General features: G+C 34.3%; 1 protein-coding gene across 3 annotated transcripts; it reads left to right on the top strand.

The window, feature by feature from the left end:
- The first annotated feature begins 1,315 nt into the window (after window positions 1-1,315).
- Window positions 1,316-13,937, top strand: LOC115449593 (CD209 antigen). 3 transcript variants are annotated; one of them, XM_030177454.2, is made up of 7 exons: window positions 1,316-1,503; window positions 9,071-9,177; window positions 9,853-9,911; window positions 11,305-11,426; window positions 12,358-12,490; window positions 12,840-12,894; window positions 13,158-13,937. In XM_030177454.2, exons 2-7 carry the CDS (start codon window positions 9,173-9,175, stop codon window positions 13,273-13,275), a joined length of 492 nt encoding a protein of 163 aa, XP_030033314.2. In that variant the 5' UTR covers window positions 1,316-1,503; window positions 9,071-9,172; the 3' UTR covers window positions 13,276-13,937. The 3 variants fall into 3 exon arrangements, with proteins under 3 accessions (XP_030033314.2, XP_037293460.1, XP_037293461.1); XM_037437563.1 differs by lacking the exon at window positions 1,316-1,503 and adding an exon at window positions 7,981-8,213; XM_037437564.1 differs by lacking the exon at window positions 1,316-1,503 and adding an exon at window positions 8,498-8,516.
- The last annotated feature ends 2,068 nt before the right edge of the window (window positions 13,938-16,005 follow it).

Raw genomic sequence — 16,005 nt, 5'->3', positions numbered from 1 at the left:
GCCAACAGGCGACTGTAACAAACTGGTAATGAGCAGCAACAAGTGGGTCAAGTATTACGACCTAAATAAACTAAAATTAGAATATTCAATGAAAGAAGGTAACTAGATATGATTTGTTCTTGGGCAAGAAATAGGAAATGGAATATCGTATCATAATATTTTTATACAGCACGACAAATTGTCACCACTGGAACTGATGGTAAGTGGAGTGAGATCCACATAGAGTGTCACCTAACGAGTGATGATTATCCTCTACAGGCGACACAATTATGCCGGCCTGATTCAATCGGATACACAGGCTGATCCCATAACGCGACACATTTACAAGACGTTATAGTGGGCGAAAAAGGAATTTGTAACACCACTACCTATAGATAAAAAGGTGATGCTACGTATGTAACTATGTATGTTTGTATCAAATAGCGCGGATCCAGGGAGTGTCCAGGGTGGCAGTAATATGCCATGTGATATAAGAGATATTATTATATAAATAAATCTGATAATATGTAATATGTGAGTAATGTAGGTAGATACCTTCATGCGTCTTCTTCGTATAGTGACGTTTGAACTGTAAATGGGGAGGTTTTGGGTTTGATTCTTAGGTCACGCAAAGCTTTGTTTAGGTTTTTATAGCATTATTTAGCCACAATAAGACGGTCTTGAGGTTATTGACGTCATGCAAACGACCGGTCATAAAACCTAAGCCAAGTCCTTTCCACAACAAGCACAACTATGTGTAGGTGTCGCTTCGATCATGAAAGTCGTATAGGATCAAGTAAAAGAAACTATATACCTTAATTTAAAACACAAATAATGGCCTAGGCATAAAAAACTATTTGATTACAGCAAAAAAAACAGCCAACTATTTATTAAAAATAAACCTCTATGAATTTATACATAGCGCCATCTATGCTATTATTAAGTAAAATGCACAAGCTTAAGGCTTTACTAACTAGATGGCGCTGTTAGCTATAAATCCAAAGACGAATTTTATTACTAAACGTTTACTTTACCCATAATAATTGTCATTTTTAGCATAATTGTCTATGAAACTACACAACACAATTATATTTTTAACCAGCAAATTCAATCATACGAAATCGAAGAGGTTTTTCACAAAGGTACAACTATTTATTAATACAAATAAGTACCATTTATTTACTATTTACCTACTGATGTTTAAATCAAACTACATACAAATATACCATACGAAATTGTACGCATACATCTTTATAAATACCAAAAAGATTATTTACAACAGCAACAATTTTAACCCTCCTTTATCAGTTTCAAAATGGAATTTCCCGCTCAAAAACATAACCTTTTTCCTTGACTTTCACACAGTTCATTGAATGAACTTTCTCCAACACGCAATAAAGTCAATAGCCCGGCCTAACAAATAACGCACAAGTTTTTAGTTTGTCAATGATTCGCTTGTTAGTGCTTGATGTTATTTTTATATTTTAGACTCCTTGTTTAGTGCCAGTGAAGCATATTTATTTTGTAAGTAAAACTGTTTATTTTAATATATTTTGCATTTCTTTCTGATTAATCATGAGCTATAATTATTGAGCTATGGTAGTAAATTTATGGGTAAAACATGAATCTTTAAACAAATAACCTAACTTTATGCCTTCAGCACAAATAAACTGTAGTGATCTATGATACTACACTAGTTGCCTCTCTGTCTACCTCTTCAGAGATGAAAGGCGTGTGTCAGTGTTCGATTTGTCTTGTCATTGGGTTTCATAAATACCACTAAATATATATTTTTTCTCTTATACTTTTAATCATTTTTTTTTGGTCCACCTACTTTTATGTGCAAGGTATCAGTAGAAACATTATTAGACTATGTTCTAATTTCATAAGTTGCTAACGTGTTAGTTATACATATGTTTCCTGCAAAAACATAAAAATAAAATTAGATAAATAAAAATAAATACTCAAGTTCAACGACAATTACTACAAGGAGCGATAAGTACTTACGAATGTAGAAATTGTCGTAAGCGCCATATTGTGTGTCTATTATCGGTTCGTCGCGTGAAATGTTTATTGAGATGGCGATAACTATGTTTACGAATATTGAAAGAATTATTAACAATATAATTTTGAACCGAATCAATGTGAAAATAAATGATCTAAGAAGTAAATTTATATACGTAAAATCAATATTTGTATACAATATTTGCCGGGTATGTTAATGGACAGTACAGAAAGTATGAAACGATTTCATGCCTTTAATTATTTAATTTTGATAATATGTTTTTGTAAATTACGTAAATGAGCAGGCAAGTCACTTGTTTGCAAGTTCTCATGAGAATAATGACAACGTCAGAGGAATTTTGGATAAGTACTATACACTGACTCATAATTATAAGGTAAAGATTCCGAAATCTCGCTAACCGCACATTTACTATCTATATCGATATCTAGCTCATTCAAATTTGACAATTTTTTTAAAATATTTATTTATATATCCACATATTGTTTTTTCTGTTATAACTGTTAGCCACTGTGAGTTATATCCAGCCATATTTAACTATCCAACTCCATTACCTACGTAAATCACCATGAAAAAATCCAATTAACAGCTGAAGGGGCAGTAAAAACTGACAAAGTGACTGTAGGCGTAAAGACAGCCTTAATCGAATTCTAGACCGAAGACGAATTAGGCGTTCTCCGAGCACCAATACTCGATTAATTAAATTTTGCGGTGATTCATTTCTTTCTGTCATTACGCACCTATTTGTTAATGTCGGCACTAAAAGACTACATTGAGTAATTAGATTACGATTTACTAAAAATATATAGTTATTTTTAGACTATAAGCAAGATATGTTTATACCTAGAATGTTATCTTTGTTTTTTTTAATGCAATGTTTTGGTATGCGTTTCTTTGTATTGCAGGATTGCTAAATCTGCAAATATTTTTTGAAGTGCAGTCATGCAAACCTATGAAAACATTTGCATATTTTTATATTATAGTATCATGGGGCATCAAAGAGAAAATACACCCATCCGCCATACACTGGCGCCATTCAACAAATCCCAAAGCGGAAAGACCACAGCTTGTCACTAGAAATTAACGTAATACTATATTATAGCCTATAGGTGTCTCTATCCGACCTTGTGCCACTGCAACATAGGCTTGTTATAACTTACAACTTCAAAGATATTGTTAAAGACACTATTTCGCTTCGTTTTTTCAAGTGACTGCGTGCCCAATGTCTATCGGTGGATGGACACACAGGTGAATTAAAAAAAGACACAAAAGTGTTCTCAATTTGCATATTAAACTACATAATTCCTAGTCAACAGCTTGTATTCGTTGTCACCAGACAAACCAGGCGATAACATAATCTCATTATTAACAGTTTATATTTTTTAATACGGGTAAGGCAAAGGGACTGTGGAATTCAAATATGATGTCCAATAACGAGAGATGAACTTAATCCTAATTCCGAAACCAATTTCCTTCCTGTAATATGTTTCCCTAGCTTTATTGACATTGGCGTAGCACAGCAACACAGTGCTTGTAGCCATAAAAAAAAATAAAAAAAAAAATAAACGAGAGATGATCATCGTTCACCACTTAACATGGATAGATTTTTTGAAGTCACATATAGGTACACAGGCTGATCCCGAAACGTAACATACTTACATGGGTCACTGTAGCGGGTTTTATTTTATTCAATATCTTATGATGTTATTAGAAACCATGATATTAATTTGTACGATGTATAAAAGGATTGTTGACGTCATTGTAATCCGATTCAGCAGTACCTAAGTAATACTATAATACATTGTTATTAAACTTGGCAAAATGTTTGCGTTGGAGTTCTTTTTTCACATTCCACAATGACCGTCCTTCAACGTATTGAAAAAAAATATGATAAGAAAATATCAACAACATAAACAGTTATTAAATACATAAGTAAAATATAAACAAAGATAAGCGTGTTTGGTTAATAGTACTTATTACTACACTCTAACGTCGCCGAGCGTCTTACAGACTGATTACAGACTATGATACCACTCTATAGATCGTTTCATCCACGAAGACGCGCCCCGCTACCTTTTGAGCGATAGTCCATTGAAATGTTACATTTTTTAGGCCTTACCTTGCGTTTTTTAGAGGACGCAATTTTATTTTTTTGAAGTGTAGGGGGGGTCAGTCTAAAGCTAAAACCAAGTTTGTGGGGTCGCCACCCTTGTCCCACGGCCGCCATCTTGAAAATAGGGGTTGAAATGGGTTTTACGATGTATCTCTTAAACTATTTATCTGACAAAAAAAATGTATAAGCACTTTTTGTTGCAAATTAAATTCTCTACAACTTTGGTTTAGTAACTTTTGTCGTAGAACTATAAATAAAAAAGTTATAAGCGAAAATGTTAAGAAATTCAATGTTAAGCAATGTCCATTGCAACGTCATCAGAACGTGTGTTTATAAGGTTCATAATACTCTTTTTTGTACTCATTAATACCCAAATACCCAAGGGACAATTAGGGAACAAAAGAACATCTGCCTGCTATTATTATTATTATTTCTAACCTCTCTTATTGTAAGAATAGCTGATAATATTGTGTTGAAGTTTAGGGACAGTAGTGGGGCGCGTCTTCGTGGACTTTATCTATACTGCGTTAGAGAAGTTAACAGCATACATGGCGCAACGTGTGATGAACTGAATCAAGGCTGTACATTCAAACTCCGCACTGAGACACTAATTTATAGTGTGGGAACTTCACTACATAATATAAAACAAAGTCGCTTTCTTTGTCCCTATGTCCCTTTGTATTCTTAAATCTTTAAAACTAGGCAACGGATTTTGATGCGGTCCATTAAATAGTGGAGAAATACTGTTATTTTGTTATGTTATACCCGTGCCAAGCCAGAGCGGGTCGCTAGTACTATTATAATTATAAATTCTAACGTTTATAAAAATGATTGGAAATTTTATGTGTATTAGAAGTGAACGTAGCAACCGCTAATTGGATTTGGATGAAATTTAGTACACGGATAGACCTCCGGCCTAGCATGCGCATCACGAGATATCTCGAGAACGAGAGTAGACAAATTGTCGATGTCGATTAATATCTCGTTTTCTCTAACATGCGCACCACGATCGACAAGTTCCTCGTTGAAGACATAAGTTTACTCGTGAAGACAAACCGATGTTGCCCGTTGAAATATATATTCTAAACATTTTATTTTCTAATATAGCTACAATGTTTTTAGTTCATTCAATTTTTATAGATCTATGATCCAATTATGGTTTTTGTGACGTTTTATGTGACAGTTTATGTCATAACAAAGAGCATAATATAAATAAAAAACGTAAATAAAGAAACAAATTCAAAATTAATAATATATTGTACAACATACTTAATAAGGATTCTCACACAAAATAACAGCTCCGCGCTATTTTGGAGTACGAAGTAACAAGACACAAATCAAATAAAATCTAACAAGACAATTATTTGTACGAGTATATGGTGCCCAAGCCGGACTCGGGTGCCTACGCCCCGCCGTGAGAACGATGTAATATCGTATGATGAACGATGTAATGCCTAATGGAGTCAGTAGTCCAATCGGGAAGGAGATGGCTGTGGCTTTGGGCCTCATAAAATACCCAATTGATGTAAGTATATTGAAACAATAACTAATAGCAAAACACCAATGTTGTAAGTTGAACTTTGCAGCTACAAAGCTCAAGTTTGTTCTTATTCGATGGTAATTGATGTTTTTTAGTAATAGTGTTTATTAAAATATGAAGTAAGTATATATTTTCTTTTTGTTTTAGCTCCGTGAATCAAGTCCCTCTACATTCATTGGAATGTCCCTAGCCCAGCAGTCAACATCATGTTGAAGAGCTTATCAAATACTAATCCTAAAAAGTTTTTTAATTGCTCGGTTTGAACTTAATAATTTAATGAAAATATGTATTTTTATAACCAGTTTTTTTAAAAAGACTACCTTTTTTAATACTTAATATCATGTAAGTATATATATATTTTGTTAGGTATCTTTATTTATACCCTAGATTAAACATACAGGTTTAGGAAATTAATAATATAAGTAAACTGCAGCAATTACTTGAGAGTGCAATTTCTGTTTCTTGAAATTATTCATAGTATTTAATTACAGTAATTGTAGGAAATTTGTTGTATAACAAGTTATTATGAAATATTCTATTGCCTAAATTTGTGTAGAAGATTTTGTTGTGATAATGAAAACTATCTTGATATTTAAAATGTGAATATAATAAAATATAGATTATTTTTACATAGGAAAATATCTGTTTATTATAATTGAGGTCATCCTGCTTGAGAGACGCTTGCAGGTATTGATAAGTGCACAGGTTCTTCTCACATATGATGGTCATTTATAATAGTTTTCTCCATTGAAACACTGTAACATAAAATACTGCATTACCTACAGTTACTTAACAATAGTAATATGTGAAGTTGTACCAGTGGTAAAATAATATAGTTATACAACAATTTGAAACTGAGAATAACCATATATCAATAGTTAAGTCCATCAGTATACAATCAGTGTATATGAAGTTATTAATAAAGAAATAAAGCAAGATATTGTTTGTTTATATTGTTAAGTTGCATAATAATGGTACCTTCTCCGATACCTGGCATTCACATTAAGAGTTTTGCTGTTTGAATCCATAATGTGACATTTTTTTGGTAACATATAGGTACTAGTTTTGCAAAACATAATGGTAAAACAAGTTACTCATTTGTATTTGTAGTATTAAAATAAACAAAATTAAAACTGCAATTAATCTCATTAAATAGTTCTTATTACCTCATTAGTTGGCACACTAATTTCATTTTTATGAAAGGTAACACACTATGTATTAATTGTGAAGATATTTCTCAAAGTACATTCATTTTTTATTTCTATTAACTCTAATAATTAATTAATAGTACATTACCAGTTGAACCTTGGTGTCGCAGGCATCCTTCCTCATTTTTTGATATTGTGCACTTTGTGGCTCATTAGGAGGTAATATTTTTATATGGGTACAATCTAAGAGCCCTAACATACCTTGCACGTAAAATTCACGAGTCTTACCTAAAAAGAATAAAAGGTTCGTTCGTAGACAAAAATACCACGGATTAATAAAACATTAATTTTTCTCTACTTTTCTCGTGACAAGTCGAGAAAATGAGCGCGCATGTTAGTGTCGGTAGACATATAGAGATAAACGACAAAATCACGAGAAAAAGTGTCGACAAAATTTTGTCGTCGTGCGCATGCTAGGCCGGCAGTATGCAAATATTTCACGTGTAAGTAATATAAAATTACACAAACTTATGAAAACATTTGGATATTTTATATAGCACTAGCGGCCTCGACAGAGCACAGCGACATTACCATGAAATCAGTCCAAAGGTTTAGGAGTTCGGTGATACATACGTCCAAAAGAATTTGTATATATATTGTTTATAAGCTGTTAAATTCACATAAATCAAACGCACGAAGTTAAAATATTGTTCAGTTTTTGTTTTCCAATTCTCTTAATATTTTTCAGCAAGAATACAAATTATTAGAAAACTTAAAAAAAAATATGAATGAAATTGTAAAGTCGTACTCAAGTTATGGAGTGTCAAAGGGAAATAGAGATTAATTTTGTAGCATGGGACGTCGCGTCGTATGATAAACTTTAAATACACACTTTATTGTACAATCGAAGATATCCTAACTTAATAGTTACTATCCACTTTGTCAAATCTACATCAGTTACCGTCTGCTATTTTCGACAAGTTCAGGGCTGCGTAGGTATATCTATGTCTGGAGATAAACATTAACATATATTTTTATCTACCGTGATGATCATGTATCAGACGAATGTCTGCACACGCGTGTCTAGGATGCGTTGATTCAAGGTCGAAATTTCGATATCACGTCTTTTGCGAAAAAATGTGATGCTTTATTGTCGAGTGGCAACATAATTGGGCTATAAGCCGTAAAGTTTTGGGTTCGACTCGCATGGAAAAGGAAAAGGAAGGAAGAACAAGACACTTTGAGGCTTTGGAAAGCTGACTCACCGTACAAATTGCAAATTCATCTCAGTTTATGATAAATACAGTGTATGTGAGTGAGCTATTGGCGCTGCCATGGGCTCTTATTCTGACATGTACATTCTAAATCATCGTAAAATATTTTAATCAAATATTCGGATTTCAGTTTGAGGTAGGACTTACATTGTATTATTAGATGATTATGTGTTCCCATTACAATGGACTCTTCAAATATGGCGGGGGTGCATAATAACAGCTTGGAGCAGAAAATCCAATGTAACTTTGCTAATTTTTGGATAAAAACCAAGACCTCATGGTATCACATCACTCACGCATACAGTAACGCCACCGCGGCAGTCATGAATTTGAAAAGTCCATGTTTACAATTATGACTGCTCTTTGGACTATGAAGCGCATCGGACCATATTATACGTATTAGGATCGTCATACAAATTTCCTCATAACATTAATTTGCGTGAGTATTCATTCCCAAAGTCTTTTCTCCCACGAAACAGTTCAGAGTACAAAAACAAACGTGTGATCGTTAAAAGTGTGGTTTAGAGGTTAAGACTCACTTTCGCCGGTGGCGTCACTCGCTTTCTTATCCTTAATGCATTAGTTGGTAACGGAAGGAGTAATAGGTCTAATACGTATTTGCTTGGGGTATACTAATTTAGCTGAGGTTTTTGGAATCGATTTTTTTGGCGCGCAAGATAAATCATATGAATTTTTCCATTCGTCAAAAACCAAATCGATGGGTCCAACAAATCTACGGTATAGGTCGTAGCTAAATCAAAAAATATGAATTTACAGGAGCCCGTTTTTATAAACACTATTTTTTGTTAAATATTTATTGATGACCAATTATTTTACACTAAGAAATGTTAAACTACAAGAAAAAAAAGGATTTTTTTTGTCATAATTTACACGCAGGTGAAGCCGCTAGCTAAAACTAGTAAATCAGACCAATCCCTATTACTATTCCAATATCCACATTTCCTCAAACTAAATGAATCATCTTGTTGACAGCGCTTTTTCTCTACCCGTATATAAATCATTGGACGGACGTAACAAGCGCAGTACGAGACAAATTCTCACAGTACTCAGTGATAGTGTATCAACAAACCAAATATGAGGTGAGTGCTCTAATTATTATTATATCAAATGAACATTCGGCAAAGTGAAATCGTGCCTTTAAAAAAATTGTTACAAAACATTTTTTCATGTCTCTTTACTAATTTTGTAGGTTAAGTAAGTAATTTAAAAAAAATGCCATTAGTTAAAACTTAATTCAAAAAAAAGTTAATAATGGCAACTAGATTTTTATTTAATAACTGCTTATATTTAAAAATGCAAAGTGTTTTGTAATGAGTGCAATTGATATCGTTTCGTTTAAAAAAAATGAAGATCAGCTACCCGCCAAAGAATTAAAATGTTTAAAAACTTGCCATATTTCAAATTTTCTGTCTAAACCATGTTTATATTAAGAAGGCCCGGGAGCCCTATCAGTAAGAACAATTCTATTGCTTAATCATAAGGTCAGAGCTAATTGATCTCGTCACACCATCGAACAGAACACACATGACAAAAGGCAGATGACCTGGTTGCCTCTTTGGCTACCCTTTGGGGAATAAATGTGTAGTTATTTTTTTAATCCTTTTGACCTGCTATCTATTTTGCACATAAACAATAAAGTATCTAGTCAAGCCTACCACTAGCAAGGTATCATAATCAAAACTCCTTATAAAATATGGATCTCATCTCCATTTAATAAAGAGTAAACTGAAGTTATAATTTAATTAAATTTGCAGAGCGGCCGTCGTTTGCACATTGTTCCTCGCCGCATTGGTCCAGGGAGACGCTCCTCAAGGTATGTACTCTTTGTCTATAGAATTAATGTTTTTTTTATTGGTCTAGGCAACGTTTTGATAGGAACAATGCAAAGTTACCCCCACATCTGATGTTAAGCAGAGAGGGCACAAGATAGTGTCGACTAACAATAAATGATTAACCCTCGACGGTCACAATTATGCCGGCTTGTTTGAAACCGAACATACAGATATATCCCGAAAGGCAACACAGTGATGCTAAGAATTAATAGTATAATTTATTTCTTCAGCATAATCAGTGAAATCATTGAGGTACTGGCAATTGAAAAATCATTTAAAAAGGATGAGTTCGACTTCAAAACAATTGAATTGCCCTTGATTGGAATTGTTTGATATTGCGTTGACCTTTACCTACCACTTCAGAGATAAAGGTTTCCATGTACATAAAAGTATATGTTGTATGAACTCAATCCATTATTAGCACTGATTAAATTAAGGCCCGCATTTTATTTTTATTGCTTTAAATGACGAGACTAGCTTGCCGTTCGCCTAATGGAAAGCGATACGACCGCCCATAAACAGTAGAAATCCAACACCTTAAATAAATACTGTTTGGTATTCTGCTGCGCTCGCCAACCTGAGACATGAGATGTTTTATTATGTGCATAGACACACAGTACGCCTGAAGGCATAGTGTCCGTAATTTCATAGTTTATTGACTTCCTTCAGCTTTGTTTAACTGACGTAGTTGTATCTCAATATTAGCAAATCACAGCGCCCCTATGCCTATGCACTGCGAAGGTTGTCATGCCCGCAGCACTGAGAAACAGACTTATTATGAAATCATTACTCCGTACTTACCTAAGTAATGTTTGAGAATACGAGATCCTAATTTTAAATATCACAAACAAATTTACCAAGAATTTATTATTTACCTTACCTGAAAATAATAAACGTCACTGACTGAGTAAAAATATAATTTCATAAATCAAATAGATAATATAATTGCATGTTAGATTTCACAAACAGATTACTTACATATGCAAAGGTTACATTTTGAGAGACTTTATCGTAATCACGTCATGGAAATTATTCTTCCCAACTCTTCAGAATTTAAACTTATGTAATTTGATGTACTTAATAAATGAAAGATTTGGAGATATTTTATGCCTACTGGCAACCCGCCCCTGTTTCACATGGATTGCACTAATTATCTCTAGAGAACTAACTTCTGGTGGTCCGAATACTACACAGACCCCTTCACAGAATCATTCGTCGGGCTAATCTGATTATTGCCTGAAAATTTCATTACAATCACTCCAACCATTTTGCGGTTCATAGGGAACATATTGCATATTTTTTTATATATAGATTGCATATACTAGTTGCAATATCAGCCGTAGCAATTGTATCCTCATTTTAATATAATTCCAGGATATTTAATAAACGAAGAAGACGGCCATGGATACAAGCTGGTCTACGTGGCACAGACGTGGCAGCGAGCGATGAAACTCTGCGCCGAAGAGGGTGCCAAGTTAGCAGTGCCCAAGTCTGAGGTGAGGAATGCTACTATAATATAGATGAAAGTTGGTGGACATGTTAGGGTGTTAGAAGAAACACTAACACACCCAAGTCCTCGATTACCATATAAACTTATTTATTGTTATATATTCTATTTGTACATTTAAGTTCACCCACATTCTAAGTTCTCTGCGGAAAAAAAATCCATGCTATGGTTGTGTGGAAGACATCGTTAAAGTCACTTTATCTAGTTAATGCGTTTGTGCGTTTGATTGTTGTTTCTTCTACAAAAGTGATGTAAAGTGAGATATCTCTAGATAGATATATCTATCTACTTTTAACGCTGGAAATTGACTATATTATCCTGAAAAAGAGTTGAAACGCAAATCTTAGACTTAATTTAAATTACGGGTCGATTTTGAATAAGGAAAATAAATAACATTTCTATGACATTATTTTATCAATTTCACATAAACCATAAACAATTTATTTACTCATTATATGAAAACAAAACAATCACCATTGAAACAGACTATTACCTACAAATTAAAACAAAAAACCAGAACTCAAGGAAAACAAACAACCAAACGCCCTAATTACGGTAAATGTTTTACAAATGGTTTTCCTTACAACACGTATGTTCTTAAGGCTCAGAATGATCTGAGGTTCGATTTCTAATCGGGGAAATAATTCATTCCAGAAAATGACTATATTTCTTCTATTTATTGTTTTCAATTTGACACGAACGCCATTTTTTTAATACAGAATGAACTACTTGTACGACCACCTACTTTACATCCACTCTAAGGATGCAAATGATTTTAAAAACCTATATTGCATCGCTCTACCTCGCTTTGAATCCATTACCTCGTCGTTCACACCCATAAACGAGGCTACTAAACCAAGACGGTGACAAAAATGCGATTACTTGCTATAATAAATTATGCTAATGGGTTTTTCTTGCAGCAAGAGTTCGCGTACATTCAGAAGATAGTGCGCGCGATGCACTACCCGTCCATCATCGGCGCCGAGTTCAAGCTCATCGCCTGGGTGGGAGTGCACAGCCTCAACGACTACACCGTCTGGGAGAACGTTGATGGTAAGAATTCATTCGCATTCTATCACAAAGCGTAGAAAGGTTTCTGGTCAAAAATGGTCACTATCTGCTATAGATACTCTCCATGTTACCGTTGACAAGAAACTTAAAAAAGAGAAATTAGCTCAGCCTCACTACAGAAGACAGGATTGCATCTTTTAAACTGACATTCATTTATCTCGAAATGAGATATAACGTCAAGCACAAATTCCAAAGACGTATAGAACTTTTCTGTAATCCTACTGATAATCCGATCTATTAGATCGGATTATGATGAGACGTATTCCGAATCAGACCAAGTATACAATCACTAGTCCAATAAGTCGGTTAAAAGTTTTTCGCTTCATTTCAGGTGAGAATATAGACGACACAGGATTCAACAGATGGGCGAGGGAAAAATACATCAGGTAAATATTGCAATAACGTATCTAAGCCTCAAAGCAATGCAAAAAGATTTTTATAAAACTATAGAGAGTGATATAAGGTACGAGCGAGGCGTGGTGGACTAAGGCCTAATACTTCTCAGTAGTAGAGGAGGCCCGTGCCCAACAGTGGGACAGTATATAATACAGGGGTGATCCAAACTTGCAAGAATAATGTATGACTTGGATGTATCTATATTTTGATATTCCCTCCACAAACCTTATTTTGATCTTCTGTTTTGTTACAGCAAAAACCCACAGGAGCCCCACTGCGCCGGCGTGGACGCCATCAACCCTGGCTACAGAGACTGGTGGTGCCACAGGAGACAACCATACATCTGCGAGATTCAGACTTCGTCAACTTAATAAAATAGGAATCTATTATATATCTGTATTACCTCGCCACTACCCAAAGGGTACCATTCCAATTCTCTAGTAAGCTAAGGATGTGTGGAAGCCACCTATGTCGCTTGATGCAGCTTAAATTACCTCTGATGGATTCAGGATTTCCACGAATTTACTTATCAAACTGATCCAGGCAAAAATTTTAATGTTCATTCGTTTTTGCCTCAGCTTGAGACTCTATAGGCATGCTGGAAGGAAGTTGCATCACTTCATGAACGCCATAATTTGGCCTTTTTAAATGTGCATTAATTGCTTATAGGATGCGACTTTATGTAACAAGCCTCTAGGGCGGGTTTTGCACAGCAAGTGTTATAACATAATGTGTATATAAAGCGTCATTGTTCAATTGCATATACCTAGTACAGCTTAAACGTTCATAAGTAATTATATAAATAGATATTTGTAAAGGCTGATAACGTTTAACCGACTTACGAAGAGTTAGCAGTAAGTTTTTCTGTCTTATTGTAATTGAAACACGAAAAAGACTATATTAACAGTGTGTAATGGTTGGGAAGAAAGCTGTAAATTCATGTTTACTATGGTAATGTTAAGATGTGTACAACATTACATCAATGTGGAAATAAATAGCAAACGAACTTGTTGAATATATTCTGGATATAACAGATAGAGTTTTAAATGTTTGCAAACACCAAACCTATACTAAAGTTGTCCTAAATATTTAATAATTTTAAATAATATTAATTAAGTATGTTGATTAAAAAATAATTAATAGTTACGTGAAATTTTATTTTAGATAATATTATATTGATTTTTACGTTGGTAGAGTTTTTCTCCGAAAGCAAGAAAACCGGAGAATATCCTTAGAGTCCATAGATTGATGATAGATATATAGATAGATTTCGCGGGTAACTTTTTTTTCTATATCTGGATATACGATATTTATGTAGTTAAAGACTGTGGCTGTCCTTAGCTACCCAGGCTTGAGTTGAAAATGTTTTATCCCCGAAAGGGTAACCAACGGTGCAACTATGGGACCCTCTTTTTGCGATAATATGTATTCAGTTCCATGATAACATGATAGATGGCGCACCTTTAATTTTAGGTAAAAAAATATAAGTATTACAACAGTGGAACTTAGTCCGAATATCTTCGGAAAGGAGACGGGCGAGACTTCATAGAACCTTGGGCTTGGTGTTACAGAGATGATTTATGCATTATTTTATAGGAATAATAGAACCATTTCTAAATTAGAAAAAAAAACTGTCTCTACAATGGGAGTAAAGAAATAATCGCTATAGAATACAGCGTAAAAAATACACTTTTCTGTGAATAACTTCCTATTTACCCGATAGCACAAGATGTCCACAGCACCTAATCATTGTCCATTGGATTGCCGTATTGACTAATGAGCAGCTGGCTTAAATAATAAAGAGAATTGAAATTATCGCATGGAATGGACGAGGACCGATATAAAGGTACTTATCGCAAGATGAAATTACGTATAGGTTGCAATTAACACAATGGTGTTGAAGGTTTATCGTTAGTTTCCGAAATCCGGTAGAACAAGCAAAATCAGTCGAGCAAGCAAGAAGTCAAAGTCCGTTGTTGAATAAGCGTGGGTAGTTTATTAAAACTGTAATCGTCTAAATATTCTCGAAAAGCCGTAGTCGTTAAAAAAAATATCAAACCAAAAACATTCACTTGCGCAGAAATACAGAAAGCGAATAACAATAATATACATTAATTATTAATAATAGACATATACATTAATTATAGATATTCCCGATACAGGAAGTCAGTTACTTATTCATAATAAAAATATTTTATTTTCCCCTTGTAATACAATCAAATATTTTTTAATAACAGATATAAAAATAGAAGAAGATTATTGATATATGTTTCATAAGTGTACTGTCAAGCCCAATTTCGCCCGTCTCCTTTCCCAATATTAATGAGTAATATCGAGTAGACAAGTAACTAAAGTCTACAGGCACTGAATTATACTAAGAGTCAAGTGTGCCGGGCGCCCACATTAAACGTAATTTTTATTACTAAATACGGCCGATCAGAGCGGTTAAGCCGATCGACTCCACAAAAATACGCGGTAAAACCGCGAGCAAAAGCATAGTATTAAAGTTTGATTTGTTTGTTTCCCCGTTGGCATTTCGACCGAACTCCGAACACTATATACTTGGCTGCTCAACCAAACCATAGCGCGATCTACTTTTCAACTAGCGCCATCTAGCGCCGTCTATGCAGTATGCACGCATTGCATAATCATATTGTAATTCAATTACTTTATCATCGATGATTGACACAATATTTATTCATTTCTTTTAACATAATATTCTGGTGTACCGAGTTGATAGAAACACAACTGAGGTAACTGATGAAAAATTATAATGTATCTCGCGTCGGCTGTAAATCGAAAAACCGTCTACGACTGCCGCGCTGCCCAATGCCGAATACGCTTGTTAGAGATATTAATTGCGCAACATAGGGAGTTACTGATCTAGCGAATGCAAAGTACTATGTAGCTGGTTGTTGAAACCCGATGTAACAACGCACACTGCACGGGGAATCATTTATGTTTTAGTTATTTGCCAATTTCTGCGGCAATCGGGTAAAAAGGCCTCGCAAAGATCTACTCCATAGAGCCTGGCATTAGGTAAGCTACGCCCACTACTAAACATAGGTCAGTATCAGCCTTAGACGACAGCGAAATAGAAG

Source organism: Manduca sexta, chromosome 11, assembly GCF_014839805.1.
Source record: "Manduca sexta isolate Smith_Timp_Sample1 chromosome 11, JHU_Msex_v1.0, whole genome shotgun sequence".
Classification (NCBI taxonomy): domain Eukaryota; kingdom Metazoa; phylum Arthropoda; class Insecta; order Lepidoptera; family Sphingidae; genus Manduca; species Manduca sexta.
This window is presented reverse-complemented; position numbering and strand designations above follow the sequence as displayed.